The sequence below is a fragment of the Xyrauchen texanus genome, chromosome 37 (genome assembly GCF_025860055.1).
Source record: "Xyrauchen texanus isolate HMW12.3.18 chromosome 37, RBS_HiC_50CHRs, whole genome shotgun sequence".
Taxonomy (NCBI): domain Eukaryota; kingdom Metazoa; phylum Chordata; class Actinopteri; order Cypriniformes; family Catostomidae; genus Xyrauchen; species Xyrauchen texanus.
The window spans coordinates 28290648-28309855 of record NC_068312.1 but is presented as its reverse complement, the minus strand read 5'-3'; the positions used below and the strand labels follow the sequence as shown (position 1 = coordinate 28309855).

The following is a 19208-nucleotide window of genomic DNA, read 5'->3' as shown; positions in this document are numbered from 1 at the left end:
ATAACATTACCAATTAATGTATTAAATGTTAAGCAATGCTTTAAGGAAAATGGAAGTATGCTTATAAATGTACCTTTTATAACAACAGAAGCTGTTGTCTCAATCCTAGCAGTACAGCAATTGTAGACACCACTATCCTGACATTTTAGATCATGGATTTGAAGGTGTAATTCTGAGCCATTTTGTTTCATTTCATATTTGCTTCCAGGCTTTAACAACACTGTTCCCTTCTTCCACTGTACAGCAACACCGGGTTTTGAAAGCTCACAGCTTAGGATAGCTGCTTCACCTTCCACTGCTTCAATGCTTTGAAGGTTCTTGCAAAAGAATAAAGGTTGCTCTGGACATGGTGAAATAAAGACTTATTAGCAAGTGCTAGAAATGTGAAATGACTTGTTTGATTGAAAGCTAGATTGTAAGAGTACTACATCCATACAGCATTCGATAAAGCAGATATGTTGCACCAAAACAAGCACCACACCTTTCACCAAAATTGAGCAAGTAGTCACCAGGGTTCCAGCACAACATTTGTAGCTCCCACTGTCCTGAGCTGTTAGCTCATGGATCTGAAGCTGTAGTTTACAGTTATCCTGATTCATCTCATACTTTTTACCAGGCTTCAGCAGCACAACTCCTTTCTTCCACTGCACAGTAATTCCAGTTTTTTTAGAGAGCTCACAGTGCAAGATGGCTGTCTTTCCCTGCTCTGCTTCTTGGTTTTGGAGCTCCTCAGAAAAGAACAGAGGCTGTTCTGGAGAGGGTAAAAAATATATATATCTAAGACCTTAAATTTCTTGATCAACCAAAGAAACAAACAGATGAATGGCTTAATGCATGACATAATTGACTTACCCTTTACCAGTAGGGAAGCGGTTGTCACCAGGCTACCTGCACAACATTTATAAGAGCCAGAGTCTTGACTTTTCAAGTCATATATCTGTAGATGTAGTAGACAGCCATCCTGTTTAATCTCATACTTGTTTCCTGGATTTAGCAACACTGCTCCCTTCTTCCACTGCACAGCAACTCCAGGTTTGGAGAGTTCACAGCTCAGGTAGGCTGTCTTACCTTCCTCTGCTTCAATGCCTTGCAGATACTTGCAGAAGAACAAAGGTTGCTCTGGACAGGGTAAAAAAAAAATCAACAAAAAAATATACTTACAATGTCCTTCTTTATCTCTGGGTGAAAATAAACTTTAAGTAATTCACTTACCTTTCACCATAAGAGAAGCACTTGTCACCAGGCTACCTGCACAACATTTATAAGAGCCACTGTCTTCACTTTTCAGGTCATGTATCTGAAGCTGTAGTATACAGTCTTCCTGTTTCATCTCGTACTTTCTTCCTGGTTTTAGCAGCAATGATCCCTTCCTCCACTGCACAGCAACTCCAGGTTTTGAGAGTTTACAGCAAAGGAAGGCTGTCTTAACCTCCTCTACCTCCTGACTTTGGAGCTCCTCTATGAAGACAATGGGTGGTTCTGGAGAAAGAAAATATAAATATGGCCTAATTCTATTAAAAGCCTCGAACTGCAAAGAGGGAAACTGATGCTGAACATTCCATGCTTACTAGATATCTTGTCCAATATTTAGAATGTTGAAAAATGAAATCTTGCTTGGTTAAAATTGACATATGCATGAAAGGAAAATGTCAAGATGGGGATTTAATCTTAATAAATACATACCCTTCACCTCAAGAGATGCTGTGGTCACCAAGCTACCAACACAACATTTGTACATGCCACTGTCTTGACTGTTCAAATCATGTATCAGAAGCTGTAATTTACACCCATTCTCCTTCATATTATATTTATTTCCTGGTCTAAGCAGCACTGTTCCCTTCATCCACTGCACTGCATCTCCGGTTTTAGAGAGCTCACAGGTCATTATGGCAGTCTCACCTTCTTCTACTTCTTGCCTTTGGAGCTCCTCACAGAAATACAGAGGTTGCTCTGGATACAGCAAATAAGTGTGTTACTTGTTAATTGAATATCATTGTTATACTAAATAAAAACTAAAATAGAATATTCTGTACCTTTAACTTCCAGAGATGCTGAGGTCACTAGACTACCAACACAACATGTGTAGACACCACTGTCTTGAATGGTGAGCTCACAGATCTGAAGCTGCAATTCACTACCATTCTGCTTTATTTTATACTTCCTGCCAGGCTTTAGCAGCACTGTTCCCTTCTTCCACTGTACAGCTGCTCTAGGTTTTGAAAGTTCACAGCAAATCAAGGCAGTTTCTCCCTCCTCTGCTTCTTGACACTCAAGATTCTTGCTGAAGTACAAAGGTTGTTCTGAAAAATTAAAATGGACAAAGCTCATAATTAATATAATTTACATTAGGACAACACAACCTGTTGAAACGGTTTAATTAACACTTCTTTGCAATAAAGGATAACATTATCAAATAATGTATTCATTTCTTCACTTTATGGTTTGTTTCACTTGCACCAGCTTTTTTCTTTTCTTGAAGGCAACCATTTTAAACAAAAGTGATGTGGCAAGAGTGGTGTGGGAAGGGAGACCTTTGACTTACTCTTCCAACTACCTTTGTTTTGGCTTGTTAATTTCTGTTTTCCAATAAATATAAAGTTGTTCTCTAATCTTCTTTGAGGATTGTCGAACACTCTTTCCCACACAGTGGCTATAATTTGAAAAAGGAAGCCACTACACCATTTGTGTGCTTATGGCTACTTTCGGTGCTTGTAAATATGACATAAATGATGTACAGTGCATTCATAAAGTATTCAGACCCCTTCATTTTTTTCACATTTTGTGATGTTTCAGCCTTACGCTAAAATGCTTTAAATTATTATTATTTTTCCACATCAATCTACACTCCATACCCCATAATGACAAAGCAAAAAATGTATTAAATGTATAAAAAAAAAAAACTGAAATATCACAATGACATATGTATTCAGACCCTTAACTCAGTACTTAGTTGAAGTACCATTGGCAGCGATTACAGCCTCAAGTCTTTAGGGTATGATGTGACAAGCTTTGCACACCTGGATTTGGGGATTTTCTGCCATCCTTCTCTGCAGATCCTCTCAAGCTCTGTCAGGTTGGGTGGGGATGGTCGGTGGACAGCCATTTTCAGGTCTCTCCAGAGATGTTTGATTGTGTTCAAGTCTGGGCTCTGGCTGGGCTACTCAAGGACATTCACAGAGTTGTCCCTTAGCCACTCTTGCATTAGCTTTGCTGTGTGTTTAAGGTAAACCTTCAGCCCAATCTGAGGTCTTGGGAAGTCTGGATCAAATTTTCATTAAGGATATCTCTGTATTTTGCTGTATTCAGCTTTTCTTCAACCCTGACCAGCCCCCTAGTCCCTGCCTCTGAAAAACATCCCCACAGCATGATGCTATCACCACCATGTTTTACCGTTGGGATGATATTGCACAGGTGATTAATACTAACTGGTTTCCTCCAGACATGACGCTTGGAATTGAGGCCAAACTGTTCCAGCTTCATTTCATCAGACCAGATAAACTTGTTTCATACAGTCTGAGATTAATTTAGGTGCTTTTTTGTGTCTTGCACTGAGGAGAGGCTTCCATCTGGCCACTCTGCCATAAAGCCTAGATAGGTGTGTTGCAGCGATGGTTGTCCTTCTGCAAGTTTCTCTCATCTCCACACATGATCTCTGGAGCTCAACCAAAGTTACAAATGGGTCCTTGGTGACCTCTCTTACCGAGGCCATTCTCCCCGATTGCTCAGTTTGGCCGGGTGGCCAGCTCTAGCAAGAGTCCAGGTTGTTCCAAACTTCTTCCTTTTAAGAATTATGAAGGCCACTGTGCTCTTGGTATCCTTCTATGCAGCCAAATAATTTTTGTAGACTTCCTCAGATCTGTGCCTCAACAAAATCCTGTCTCTGAGTTCTCCAGGCAGTTCCTTTGACCTCATGGGTTGGTTTTTGCTCTGATATGTATTTTCAGCTGTAATACCATATATTAGGCAGTTGTGTGACTTTCCAAATAATGTCCAGTCAATTAAATGTCCAATCAAGTGTAGAAATATCTCAAAGATGAACCAGAGAAATGGGATGCACCTGAGCTAAATTTCAAGTGTCATATCAAAGGGTCTGAATGTCAATGTGATATTTTATTTTTTATAAATTGGCAAAGTTATAAAAAATCAGTTTTTTGCTTTGTCATTATGGGGTATGGTGTGTAGATTAATGTGAAAAAAAAATTCAATAATTTAAAGCATTTTAGCATAAGGCTGCAACATATCTAAATGTAAAAAAATGAAAGTGTTTTAATACTTTCTGTATGCACAGTATGTGACCCTCTAAGTCCACACATCCCACCTTTGACTACAATAGATGCTGTAGTAACCAGGCTTCCAAAGCAACACTTGTATGTGCCACTATCCTGACTTGTCAGGTCATGTATCTGAAGCTGTACTTTGCACCCATTTTGTTTCATCTCATATTTGTTTGCTGGTCTCAGTCGTATTGCCCCCTTCTTCCATTGCACTTCAATTCCAGGTTTAGAGAGCTCACAGCATAGGAAGGCCGTCTCACCCTCCTCTGCCTCCTGGCTATGGAGTTCTTCACAGAAGAATAGAGGTTGCTCTGGCAAGGTAGAATTAATTTGTTTACTAGATTTGTAGTAAATGAATGTGACAACAATATCAACATACTGTGTAAAAAGGAAAACATGACAAATGTCTCTTCCAGACTGAGGGTTCCCAAACTTATTGACTAGAGAATTTCCATGACCTTTGATCACTGGATAAATATTTTTTTTTTTATCATTTTGATTCAGAATGATATGTAAATTAATAATTTATTCTGATTTAAAAACTGGTTCAACCAATTAATTGAAAAGAACCCATTCAAAAGAGTAATGTCCTTAAAAAATCAGACATGGCTTTTAAGTTTTACTCTATACAAGCTCTATACACAAGCAATATCAAATCCATTACATATTTTAGAGGATTACTTTAAAAAATATATATATTCACTACAGAAATTTTCATGACTTTTTCAGGCTTGGAACGCCATTTAAAATGTTAAATTCTCTAATATTTTCAGGTTTATTATATCCATGGGAAGCATGCAGTCTTTTTCTGAATGGTACCACTCAGCTATCATAGTGATGAAATATCCAAGCCTTACATTGAAAGTCTAAATTACCTTTATGTATCACATACCTTTTACAAAAATATTAGCCCTTGTTTCTAGGCTGCCAGCACAGCATTTGTAGATCCCACTGTCTTGACAAGTGAGGTCATGGATCTGAAGCTGTAATTCATTGCCTTCTTGCATTATGCCATATTTCTTTCCAGGCTTCAGCAGCATTGCACCTTTTTTCCACTGTACTGGAGCTACAGATTTAGAGAGCTCACAGCACAGGAAGGCTGTCTCACCTTCCTCCACTTCTTGGTTTTGGAGCTCTCCGCGGAAAAACAAAGGATGCTCTGGGGTATAAGAGAAGAAACTTTTAGTAATTTTTAGTTTTAGTAATAATATTTGGAAAGATATATGTTCGCATTTAATTAATGCTTTATCTTTAAGATATACCACTGAATTATAAGAGTTTTAGAGAACATTAGAGTATATCTACACATTTAATTGTAACATTATGTTCATGCTCAGATCAAATCATTATGATCACCTGAATAAACAGATCGTAATTGTTTTGCTGATTGTCTTGCTCATACCTTTCACAGTAATGCTGGCCCTTGTCTCAATGCCGTCGGCACAACATCTGTAGGCGCCATTGTCCTGACTTGTGACATCATTTATCTGTAGCTGTAGCTCACATCCATCCTGCTGCATCTCATATTTGTTCCCTGGTCTAAGCAGAACTGCTCCCTTCTTCCACTCAACAGCAACTCCAGGTTGAGACAGCTCACAGCGCAAGAAAGCAATCTCACCCTCTTCAGCTTCTTGGTTTTGGAGCTCCCCGCAGAAAAACAAAGGATGTTCTGAGATAGAAGAGTAGAATTCTTAAGTATTTGGATGGACCATACCAACCATTGAAATACAGATATGATGACATTAAAAATGTATCTAAAAAGTTATGGAGAGATTATGCGTTTCAAGCACGTAGGACATGATTTGCACCTTTGACTGTAAGGGTAGCACTGCTCTGCATATCTCCTGTATCACACATATAATTCCCAGCATCCTCTTTTCTGACTTTGTAAATTAGAAGACGATTAAGCTTCCCTTCTTTCAGAGGTTTATATTTTTCTCCCAGAAGCAGGGTTACATTATTTCGTTTCCAGGTGACAGGAGTGCAAGTGTCAGAAGTCACACAGGACAGTGTGGCAGAATCTCCCTCAAAAATGATAATGTCTTTCAGTTTCTCCTCTATAAAAACTAAAAAAGAGAGCATGCACTTTAGAGTATGCAGTTAAACCAAACATAATCTGTCATTTACTTACTTATCTTTATCAATATGTCTGCTAAATAAATGCCAATTAAATTACATAAGGGAATATATTTGATCATAGAAATAGTTTGTATGGTTTTAATTAAATCCACTCATAATATATACAGTAAACTTTGGGATAAGGATCCTTGTGCTAACCTTTAGGTTTGCTGTTCACCCGCAGATGAGCTGAAGTCTTTTCATTTCCCACCACAAAGGACACAATACCGGACTCCTCAAGTGTGGTCATGGTGAGCACAAGGTGGTGTTCTCTGCCACAGGTACGTATTTGGTTCATGTCATTCTCCTGCAGTATGTTGGAACCAAGTAACCAAACTCCATCAAGGATGTTCTCGTGTGACAGCTCACACACAAAATGGGCATTTTCGCCGGCAGTAACGGTCAAATCATGTAGTCCTTTCACAATCCTCACACGTTCTGAAGAGGAAACATGAACCAAATTAGAGTTTTTGGAATTCATTTGTTCAAAAAGGTGAAAGCAAGCAAAAATTGAATTACAGCTCTTGTTGTTTCAAGCTGAGGTGTTTAACTTTTTTATTATCATTTCATTACATTAAAATAATAAGACAACTATTAGTAAGACATTCATAGGTGGATTTACTTGAAAACAATAAATACTGGCTCTCTATGTCACTATAAATATATTGCTGTATTTATCTGAGCATCCTGACAGCCTGACACAGCAATATTGACTCAACCAATATTGACCGGTGTGAGTTTGGGGCGGGACTATCTGTTTGTCCAATCAACGGCAGATGGGGGGATTGTTTGGTAAAGCAGTTTTAAAAAATTGTATTCTTGCAATTCTGTTTGGTGGGGCCAGTAGCACAGGTATTGCACATTTCATCTTTCACTTTTTACCAGTTTTATGTTATATTCCATCCATTTTAAATACATGGGCAAAAAAGGGTATTTACCTATCACTCTGAGAGTTGCAAAGGTCTTCTTGCCTCTGACACTGCATGTGTATATGCCAGCATCCTCTGCTCTCAGTTTCCTGATTTCAAGCTCCTGAGTGGAACCTTTACAATGCATGGTATATCGCCCACCCTGGGTAATCTGATTTGCATCTTTTCTCCAGGTCACTGGGGCATTGGAGCTAGAGAGTAAACAACTAAAGAGGACAGAATCCCCCTCTACTGCATCTTGACTCTCAAGTTCTTTCTCAAAGAACACAGAGGCAGCAGCTGTGAGAGGTGTGGGAAAAGTATAATCTCAACAACAGCTCCAAAATAATTTGAGAGGAAAAAATTGCAAATTTGAAATTAAGTAGGAATGTTATTAGATGTTGACAGAGTTTGACATGAAATGACATGTGTGTGTGCATGACCTTGAGATTCATGAAGGGATCATGGGGGTATCGTGGTGTTTATACTACTCTAAATTGTAAAGGCTGGATTACACTATCTAAATTTAATACCAATTTTAGCCCCAATTTGCAGTTGGGCAGAGTCTGTGCTAGTCGGCACCAGTCTGCAGATATTGGGCCACTCAGAGTTGAGAGATTTCACAGAAAGTTTTGTAGTCAGTGTATGAGTAGAGACTCCGATTTCTTTCCCTCAAACTATGATTTCTCCTAGTTCTGGAGCTAAACTTCTTATGCCACTCATCTTTTAGAGGCCATACTGGTCGCATCTTTCCACCCAAGCCTGCACCCAAATGCCCTTTTACGACTCGTATCACAAAGTAGCAGATGGTCAGCTCCTGCACAACTATGTTTGTTTACATCAGTCATGCATCTCCTGGAACAGGGGGTGCATGTTTCTGAACAAGTTTGTTGTAAAATAAATTATTTGACAGTCGAGTAGTGTTTGATCCTCAATCGTTTAGTGTGTTATGTTCAGTTTCAAATCAAAATCAAATCAAATCCCTTTATTGTCACTCAACTATATACACAAGTGCAACAGTGGGTGAAAGTCTTGGATGCTGTTCCAAGCAACATAGTTGTATGACAATGTAGGATATTAGATGCAGAAAAGAGAACAATTGCTGCAATATGACTTTGTAATGAGGTAAAAGGGAAAGGAGGCAGCGAGAACAGGCTTTACAATATAAATAATATTTTAATAACCAAAAAGCCAAACACACACAGGTGTTGGACCAAATTAAAACACTATTTAAAAGAGAGAGGGAAAAGGCCAACGTGGAGCAGCAGCAGGAGAGAGAGAGAGAAGAAAAAAAAAAATTTACTCACCAGTTCTCCAATACGCCATAGCCTGGTCCTCGGCCACACCTCCACCCTCTAGCGGATGACAGCCACACCTACCCGGGCAGACAGAACACCCAACCGCTTTCCGGTGGATGGAAAACCCCAGGCGGTCGGTTAGGAGCCCCTCCTACCCGCGCAGTCGGTGGCCGTCCCTCCGCTCTCAGGCGGCCGGACTCCTCTGTCCCCCGGCGGATGGCCATGGCTGCTCCATTGGGGTGGATGGTAGTGGCGAGGACTCTACTACAGCACATCCCTACTCCTTCCCGAGTTTTGGCACCAGTGTAATGAGGTAAAAGGGAAAGGAGAACCGGCTTTACAATATAAATTATATTTTAATAACCAAAAAGACAAACACACACAGGTGTCGGACAGCTGTTCGTAACACTCTCTCTCTGTCGCACTGCCGTCTCTGGTTGGCCTTATCCCTCTAGGGCTTCATCAGCCTAACTAGGGGCCAGGTGTATGGAATCACGACCCGGTCCCGCCCTCTGCCCTGTCACAGACTTGAATCTAGAAAACCAAACCTTTTAATCCTGGAATTCCTCAAGGTCATATATTAAAAGATTCAGCTCACTAGGCACCCAGAAGCCTAGCTGAAGCTCACATCTGGCCAATAAAACGAACAAATATACATTTTATAACTGACAAATTAATGACTATAGCCTGATGTACCTTTTTAAAATATGTGTAGTGATTTGTATTCACTTATAACTGACAAATCGATGATTATAATCTTTAATCTTGTGTTATTCATGTCATTTTTACTAAGAATTCTCACTCACATCTGTCCCCATCTCTTACATACATCACTTCAAGTCATTTTTAGAGCCTAAAGCTAAGTAATGACTTATCCTGTTCTGTAATGTAAAGGTTTTTTTGATCATACATGTTTGGTATCATTCAAAAGGCCTCAGTGTGACTGGTACTACAGGTGAAACTCGAAAAATTAGAATATCGTGCAAAAGTTCATTAATTTAAGTAATTCAACTTAAAAGGTGAAACTAATATATTATATAGACTCATTACAAGCAAAGTAAGATATTTCAAGCCTTTATTTGATATAATTTTGATGATTATGGCTTACAGCTTATGAAAACCCCAAATTCAGAATCTCAGAAAATTAGAATATTACATGAAATCAATAATAAAAAAGGATTTTAAATACAGAAATGTCGGCCCTCTGAAAAGTATAATCATGCATATGTACTCAGTACTTGGTTTGGGCCCCTTTTGCATTAATTACTGCCTCAATGCGGCGTGGCATGGATGCTATCAGCCTGTGGCACTGCTGAGGTGTTATGAAAGAACAAGATGCTACAATAGCGGCCTTCAGCTCTTCTGCATTGTTTGGTCTCATGTCTCTCATCTTTCTCTTGGCAATGCTCCATAGATTCTCTATGGGGTTCAGGTCAGGCGAGTTTGCTGGCCAATCAAGCACAGTAATACCATGGTCATTGAATCAGGTTTTGGTACTTTTGGCAGTGTGGGCAGGTGCCAAGTCCTGCTGGAAAATGAAGTCAGCATCTCCATAAAGCTTGTCTGCTGAAGGAAGCATGAAGTGCTCTAAAATGTCCCGGTAGACGGCTGCGTTGACTCTGGACTTAATAAAGCACAGTGGACCAACACCAGCCGATGACATGGCTCCCCAAACCAACACAGACTGTGGAAACTTCACATTGGACTTCAAGCATCTTGGATTGTGTGCCTCTCCATTCTTCCTCCAGACTCTGGGACCTTGGTTTCCAAATGAGATGCAAAATTTGCTCTCATCAGAAAAGAGGACTTTGGACCACTGAGCAACAGACCAGTTCTTTTTTCTTTAGCCCAGGTAAGACGTTTGACATTTGAAGCCCATGTCCAGGACCCGTCTGTGTGTGGTGGCTCTTGATGCAGTAACTCCAGCCTCAGTCCACTCCTTGTGAAGCTCCCCACACATTTGAATGGCCTTTTCCTGACAATCCTCTCCAGGCTACAGTCATCCCTGCTGCTTGTGCACCTTTTTCTTCCACACTTTTCCCTTCCACTTAACTTTCTATTAATGTGCTTTGATACAGCACTTTGAGAACATCCAACTTCTTTTGCAATTACCTTTTGAGGCTTTCCCTCCTTGTGGAGGGTGTCAATGATGGTTTTCTGCACAACTGTCAGGTCAGCAGTCTTCCCCATGATTGTGAATTCAACTGAACCAGACTGAGAGACCATTTAAAGGCTCAGGAACCCTTTGCAGGTGTTTTGGATTAATTAGCTGATTAGAGTGTGACACTTTGAGCCTACAATACTGAACCTTTTCACAATATTCTAATTGTCTGAGATTCTGAATTTGGGGTTTTCATAAGCTGTAAGACATAATCATCAAAATTATATCAAATAAAGGCTTGAAATATCTTACTTTGCTTGTAATGAGTCTATATAATATATTAGTTTCACCTTTTAAGTTGAATTACTGAAATTAATGAACTTTTGCACGATATTCTAATTTTTCGATTTTCACCTGTATGGTCTCATCCCCACAACCGATAATATTTGGTAATACAGTTTTAACAATGTAAACAAATTCTGGCCATTGCTTGGGGTGTGCTTACCTCCTGGGTCTTTCATCTAAATTACCTCCTGTATGCAGATAAAGTATGACCCCGGGACTTCCAAACCTAACCACTCCCGAAGTTCCCTTTGTTTATGTTTTCTCTGGTTTGGGTATTTAAGGAAATGTGACACATTGTTCAGGGAGTCTGTAGTCAGATTATCCCACACAAATGATGTGTGTAGTTTTAATATAGAAGTGTGCAGTCAGATTATCCCACACAATTGATGTGTGTAGTTTTAATATAGAAGTGTGTAGTCAGATTATCCCACACAATTGATGTGTGTAGTTTTAATATAGAAGTGTGTAGTCAGATTATCCCACACAATTGATGTGTGTAGTTTTCTCTACCAGGGAGTCTGTAGTCAGATTTTCCCACACAATTGATGTGTGTAGTTTTAATATAGAAGTGTGTAGACAGATTATCCCACACAATTGATGTGTGTAGTTTTAATATAGGAGTCTGTAGTCAGATTATCCCACACAATCGATATGTGTACTATTCTCTACCAGGAAGTACCAGGTAGCCAGATCTCCCATGCTTTGCATTGCATGTAATTCTTCCATTGCCAGGTGTGTTTCTTTGACTTGTCTTTTATTTTTAGGAATGTTTATTTATTCAGATCATGTGTGAATTTGGCTTTGATTGATTTTGTAATTTATGTTTTTAATCCTATCCTGCAAATAAATTGATATTATTTGATTTATTCTGTATTCCTCTGAAATCATTTATTTCATTTTTGTTTTGTTTGCAGTCAATTGTGTGATACTAATTATATGTATAATCTGTTCAGATTTTAAAAATCGTGTAATGTAATCCAGCCTTAAAGTTGTCAAGGTATTGGGTATAGACATGGACATGTGTCTTTAGACATTGTTAGTGTGCAAGAACAAAACCATTCCTTTTGTTTAAAATCTTATTTGCCTATAGACTAAAACATCATTATTTAAAAAAAAAATATTGACAACCTTGAAGCAAGTGTATATCCATTAAGAATGTCATTGATGCTGCACTGGACCTACCCCTAACATTCACTTCAGCTGTGGTCTTCTGGTCTCCAACAATGCAGCTGTATTCCCCAACATCCTTAGGAAGAATGTTCTTAATGTGTAACACGGCAAACAACCCCTCCTGCTTGATCTGGTATTTAGTCCCATTGCTAAGCTCCTTGTCCCCTCTCCACCATGTTACTGGGACCCCAGCTTTGGACAGCTCACAATGAAGAATAACTAAACCTCCCTCTGGGGCCTCTTGGTTCTTCAGGTTTTGTTTGAATGTTACTGGCGTGGCTGAGAAAGCACAGTGGCACATTAGCTCATGTGAGCTCAAGTTACAATAAAACTGGATTTTCTGAAAGACTTAATCCATACCAAACACTTTGATTGTGGCTTCGGTCTTTAGATCCCCACATATACAATTGTAGACCCCACTGTCTTCGGGCATGGCTTTCATGATGATCAGCTCTTTTGTAGCACCATGCTCCCTGATTTGATATTTGTACCCAGACCTGAGGAGCTCCTCTCCCTTTTTCCATTCAACAGGACATCCATATTTTGAAAGTTCACAGTGCAAGATGAGTGTGTTTTCCTCTTCAACTTCCTGATTTTTCAACTTAACTTTGAAGGTTATAGGTGGAACTGGGAGTAGCAACCAAAATATAGAGATATGTCTCATTATTTCACAACAAAATATTGCAGACCCTCACAGCACAGCGATGCAGAAGACTAAAGCACAAGAAGCAATACAACTTCATAGCAGCAAGCAAAGAAAGACCAAAGTGTTGCCAGATAAAGCAGTGAGCCAAGCCACCTTCGAAAAGTTCCACATGCCTTACCCTTAACCGTTAGCTCAGCAGTTGACTCAGAATCCTTGGTTTTACATGAATATTTTCCAGTGTCATTTGCTTCCACATTGTGTATGACAAGTTTGGTCAACCTTCCCTCTTGCTTCATTTCATACTTGTCACTGGTCTTGAGAATTACTCTTCCTTTTCTCCAGTCAACATGAGCACTGGGTTTAGAGAGCTCACAGCTAAAAACAGCTTGACCACCTTCTTTTGTTACTTCATTTTGTAGTCCTTGTTTAAAAGTGACCGGTAGAGCTATGAAAACCATATACATGATCCATGAGGGAAAACTAGAATCACAGCTATGTCATTACAAATCAAATCAGCTAATCATACATCTTAAAACAAGATCAATTATTTAATGACTTGTCTTAAATGTAGTAGCGCGTACCCATGACTTTGACCTCTGTTGTAGTTTTTTCTTTCCCTGTAGTGCAGCTGTATGAGCCAACATCCTCAGAGTTCACATTCTTGATTATTAGTTCAGCAATCCTTCCCTCAGTCCTCATCATGTATTTCTCACCCAGTCTCAGCATCTCTTCACCCCTCCACCATTTCACTGTGGCACCCGGTTTGGAAAGCTCACAACGCAAAGCAACAGTGTTGCCCTCCACCACTTCTTTTTTGATCAAGTTTTGTTTGAATGTGATTGGAAGAGCTAAGAAATGGTAAGTATTATTTGCATCACATAAACAGAGTATTTGACCTAAATATGTTGCAACCATTTTATCATTTAGTTGAGTTTCATACCATTGATTTTAACCATAACTTTGGATGACTGATTGCTGCATACACAGATGTAGACTCCACTGTCTTCAGGTACTGCTTTCCTGATAACAAGCTCCATTTTACATGCTATCTGTCTCATCTGGTACTTATCTCCAGGCTTAAGAATTTCCTCTCCCTTCAACCATGCCACATCAGCACTGGCCTTTGAGAGTTCACAGCGCAAGGTGACATTGTTCCCTTCTTCACTCTCTTGATTCACAAGTTCTTGTTTGAAAGTGATGGGGAGAGCTATACAAAGCAGTGGAATAATAAAGATGTAGAATCTTTCCTTTCTATTTTCAAAATAAAATCGGGTAAATCTCAGTTGCAGTGAAATGCATATGAAAAACGTTCTGGAAGTCATTCATACCATTAACTTTAATGGTGGCTTCTGTCTTCTGATCACCACATACACAGCAATAAATTCCGCTGTCTTCTGGTTGTGCTTTCCTTATTAACAATTCTACTGTTGCTTCTTTGTGCCTCAACTGATATTTTTCTCCAGTTTTGAGCATTTCTTCTCCTTTCCACCACTCTACTCGCACTCCAGCCTTAGAAAGTTCACAATGCAAAGTGACACTGCTTCCCTCCTTAGTTTCCTGGTTCTTTAGAGTTTGTTTAAAGGTAGCAGGGAGTCCTTCAGAATGTCATGGAGAATTGAGTAAGCATGTATTTCTGTAGTGAAGATTGTTTTGCCATATAGCCTCAGCTAAAGTGTCATGGTTGCTTCTATCCATCCCCAAAGAGATGGTTTAAGATTCAAATGAGGAACAGTGCAAAAACTTACCAGTCAACACCCTTACGTTTGAGGCAAGCCTTTTTTTAAAAGGATAGAAAACTCCTCATAGATATAATTTTAAATAATTGATCCATTGATGGATTTAAAATCAAAACACTATAGATCTCGATATCTAGAAATCACTGTAATGAGTTGGGTCAACAAGAAACACATCAAGGGAGTTCTGAAATCAAGACTAGAATATTAGAGGGGATGATTTCAAACTAAAGTCACGTTATGAAAATCCATCAGTGAGTTCTATGAGAGATTAATTAAACTTCTGCAGTGAGTTTGTGTAATGCCATGACAGCATGCTATTGTAGCTGTGAAGGAAGTGGATATTTCACGTGAAACGGAAGAATTGGATCTCTCAATTCTAGGCAAATTTCACATGGTCATGACAATGAAATGCATATTAAATACTAAAATGTCATAATATTCAATAGCTCTCTAATTCTCTTTGCTTTACAGAAGTTGATACGATCTTACCTTGAACCATCAATTCAGCTGTTGATTGTGCATCTTTGGTTTTGCAGGTATAATTTCCTGCATCACCATCTACAAGATGATTTATCACCAGTTTGGTCAATCGTCCCTCCTGCTTCATTTGATATTTGTCTCCAGCTGTCAGAATGACTCTTCCTTTTCTCCACTCAACTGGAGCACCAGGCTTGGAAAGCTCACAGATAAATATTGCACACTCACCCTCTACAGACACCTGGTTCTGAAGCTCTCGTTTAAAAGTAATTGGAAGAGCTGGAAAACCATTGTCAGGTCTTTTAATATCCAGCATTACCTCACCGGTGGAAGTTTGGTTTACAGAAATCATTTGATATACAGTAGGTATGGTGGTTTAGCAAGTTTTGGTCTTACCTTTGACTTTCACTTCGGCTATGGTCTTCTGGTCTCCGGTCACACAGCTGTATATTCCAGCATCTTCAGGGAAAACATTGGTTATTTCCAACTCAGCAGTCTTTCTATCCAGCCTTATCTGGTACCGTGTCCCAGATAAGATCTGTTTATCTCCTCTCTGCCATTCCACAGGCACTCCATCTTTAGAGAGCTTACATCGTAGGATTAGAGATTCCCCTTCCAAAACTTCTTGGTTCTTAAGGTTTTGCTTAAAAGTGGCAGGAGAACCTGGGCAAACATCATACATTATGAAACACTAAATTAACTGAACAAGGAATTTTAGAATACTGTAATTACTCAATGCTTGAATGTGTCACCCTTACCAACAATTTTAATTGTAGCTTTTGTCTTTTGGTCTCCACAGACACATTTGTAGACTCCACTGTCTTCAAGCATGGCCTCACATATAATAAGCTCAACTGATGTGTCTCTTTCTCTTATCTGATACTTCTCTCCAGGCTGAAGAAGCTCATTTCCATTCCACCATTCTACTGGGACACCTGCTTTAGAAAGCTCACATTGCAATGTTATTGTCTTACCTTCCTCAGCTACCAGGTTGTTCAGCTTCTTTTTGAACGTGACAAGTTGGGCTATGGAACAAAACATTTAAAGGAACACATTTACAGTTCATCCTCGAGTAATTTTTAAGTAAATAATAACACTGATTAAAGTGATTTGATTAGTGAATTTAAGTAGCTTACTGCTAACAGTAACATTGGCTGAAGTCTCAACAGTTCCACTTGAACAGCTGTAGACTCCACTATCCTCTTGTGTCAAATTAAATATTTTCAGCTCTAGTACAGAGCCTCTTTGCCTGATCTTGTACTTCTCTCCAGATTTGAGCAAGTTATTCCCCTTTCTCCATTCAACAGGGGTGTCTGGTTTTGATATCTCACAATACAAAATTGTATTTTTTCCCTCCTCAGCCATTTGATTTCTTAACCTCTGTTTAAATGTGATCGGTTGAGCTGAGGAAATATAAATAATATATTAGCTCTATTTTCAGAACTTCTTAAAGGGATAGTTCACCCAAAGTGAACATTCATCATTTACTCACCCTCATGCCATTCCAGATGTGTATGACTTTCTTTCTTCAGCAGAACACAAACAAATATTTTAATAAGAATCTCTCAGCTAGGTCCTTACAATGCAAGTGAATGGTGAAGCTCAAAAATCACATCAAGCCAAATAAAAGTAATCTATAAGATTACAGTGGTTTCATACACATCTTCAGAAATGATATGGTAAGTGTGGTTGAGAATAAGATCAATATTTAAGTACTTTTTTTACCATATTCTCCACTTTAACTTTTAAAATGTGAAAGAATCTGAATGTGCAAATTTATAGTTAAAAAGGACATAAATATTGATCTGTTTCTCACCCACATTTACCATATTGCTTCTGGAGATATGAATTTAACCACTGGAGTCATATGGATTACTTTTATGTGGCCTTTATTTCATTTTTGGAGCTTCAAAGGTCTGGCCACCATTCACTTGCATTGTATGGACCCACAGAGCTGAAATATTCTTCTAAAAATCTTTATTTGTGTTCTTCAGAAGAAAGAAAGTCATATACATCTGGGATGGCATGAGAGTAAATGATGAGAGAATTTTCATGAACTATCCCTTTAATTCAGATCATTAATAACATTTTTGTAAATTCTTGTAACATGTTAGCCTTTTGTCTTACCTCGTATTTTGATGATGGCTTTTGTTGTTTGATCCTGACACACACAGCTGTATGTTCCACTATCCTCAGGCACTGGATTTCTGATTATTAGCTCCAGTATAGTAACTATGTGTCTCATTTGATATTTCTCACCAGGCCAGAGAATATCTTCCCCTTTCAACCAATCCACTGGGGATCCAGCTTTAGAAAGCTCACAGCGTAATGTCACAATTTTACCCTCCTCTGTCTCTTGGTTCTTGAGCTCTTTAATAAATGAAATAGGAACTGCTGGAAAGAGGGAATGGTAAATGTTTGTAGGCTACAATATGTAACTAAAGAGAAATTATTTTCTAGAAAGCTGCTTATCAAAAATTAACGCTATTGTTTAAAAATATGTATGTTAATACCATTGACTGTTACATCTGCCATAGTTCTTTGATCTCTGCAAATGCATGTGTAATTCCCAGAGTCTTCTGGTTTCAAATTGTGTATCGTAAGAGAGATGCACAATTTCCTCTGCTTCATGTTATACTTCCCGCCAGACTTTAGTGTCTCAGCTCCTTTGCGCCATATAAACTGGACACCGGGTATAGAGTATTCACATGCCAATGTCACACTCTCTCCTTCTTTGACCTCCTGATTTTGAAGCAGTTTTGTAAACTCAGCAGGGACAGCTATTGTGAAACAAATATTAAACAAACATATAAATGACCTAATTTCAGAAAAATGTCACAATCCGTCCATCCATCTTCAACCGCTTATCCGAAGTCGGGTCGCGGGGGTAGCAACTCCAGCAGGGGCCCAAAACTTCCCTATCTTGAGCCACATTAACCAGCTCTGACGGGGGGACCCCAGGGTGTTCCCAGTACAGTGTGGAGATGTAATCCCTCCACCTAGTCCTGGGTCTTCCTCGAGGCCTGCTCCCAGCTGGACGTGCCTGAAACACCTCCCTAGGGTGGCGCCCAGGGGGCATCCTTACCAGATGCCCAAACCACCTCAACTGGCTCCTTTCAATGCAAAGGAACAGTGGCTCTACTCCGAGCTCCTCGCGGATGACTGAGCTCCTCACCCTATCTCTAAGGGAGAAGCCCGCCACCCTTCTGAGGAAACCCATTTCAGCCGCTTGTACTTGCGACCTAGTTCTTTCGGTCATGACCCAGACAGGGTAGGAATGAAAATTGACTGGTAGATCGAGAGCTTTGCCTTACGGCTCAGCTCTCTTTTCGTGACAACAATGCGATATAGCGAGTGCAATACCGCCCCCGCTACCCCGATTCTGCGGCCAACCTCCCGCTCCAATGTCCCCTCACTCGTGAACAAGTCCCCTAGGTACTTGAACTCCTTCACTTGGGACAATACCACCTTCCCTACCCGGAGTAAGCACTCCATCAGTTTCCTGCTGAGAACCATGACCTCAGATTTAGAGGTGCATATATATATATATATATATATATATATATATATATATATATATATATATATATATATATATATATGTAACTTTTTTTAAATGATAAAAATATATACATGTTCATATATGCCCACATATCAAATGTCTTTGTGTAATTATCATATGGTGGATTATTTAGAAAGACTGTTTGAAATAGTTGTACCTTTAACAGTCACAGTGGCTTTAGTTCTGACAGATCCTACATCACACTCGAACACTCCTGCATCACTCTCTTTCACATCACAGATGACCAACTTGGCCTCATTTCCAGATCGACTGACTGCATACTTTGAGGAACTCCAGACTATACAGCCATCCTTGTACCAGACAGTATGGCATGGCTTTGAGGTCTTACATAACAATACCAAACTTCCTTCTTCAATTGCCTCTGTGTCCTCCAGCGCTTTAGTTATTGTGGGGCGTCTCTCTGCAATTGAAACAAGTTGAATTACAAAGGCGAACGTAAGTCAGTCAAATCTACATAAATGTTTTTTATGATTCACATTTTTGTATTTTCCAATGGTCAATACAAAGGCCAATATATATATTTTTTTTTTTACTTGTCCAGCTAATATGCAT

At 39.3% G+C, this 19208-nt stretch overlaps 1 protein-coding gene across 1 annotated transcript in view; it reads right to left on the bottom strand.

The window, feature by feature from the left end:
- Positions 1–19208, bottom strand: part of obscna (obscurin, cytoskeletal calmodulin and titin-interacting RhoGEF a) — a 62628-nt gene that overhangs the window by 26118 nt on the left and 17302 nt on the right. The window contains exons 14-38 of the mRNA XM_052108202.1: positions 18793–19056; positions 17587–17853; positions 17201–17467; positions 16210–16476; positions 15832–16098; positions 15470–15736; positions 15044–15352; positions 14189–14455; positions 13801–14067; positions 13442–13708; positions 13039–13305; positions 12575–12841; positions 12227–12493; positions 7331–7600; positions 6552–6830; positions 6083–6340; positions 5677–5943; positions 5174–5433; positions 4319–4652; positions 2034–2300; positions 1684–1950; positions 1213–1479; positions 853–1119; positions 482–751; positions 74–340 (exon numbers count right to left, since the gene is read on the bottom strand). Of these exons, the coding sequence (XP_051964162.1) occupies positions 74–340; positions 482–751; positions 853–1119; positions 1213–1479; positions 1684–1950; positions 2034–2300; positions 4319–4652; positions 5174–5433; positions 5677–5943; positions 6083–6340; positions 6552–6830; positions 7331–7600; positions 12227–12493; positions 12575–12841; positions 13039–13305; positions 13442–13708; positions 13801–14067; positions 14189–14455; positions 15044–15352; positions 15470–15736; positions 15832–16098; positions 16210–16476; positions 17201–17467; positions 17587–17853; positions 18793–19056 (6783 nt within the window). The remainder of the gene's footprint in view (positions 1–73; positions 341–481; positions 752–852; positions 1120–1212; positions 1480–1683; positions 1951–2033; positions 2301–4318; positions 4653–5173; positions 5434–5676; positions 5944–6082; positions 6341–6551; positions 6831–7330; positions 7601–12226; positions 12494–12574; positions 12842–13038; positions 13306–13441; positions 13709–13800; positions 14068–14188; positions 14456–15043; positions 15353–15469; positions 15737–15831; positions 16099–16209; positions 16477–17200; positions 17468–17586; positions 17854–18792; positions 19057–19208) is intronic.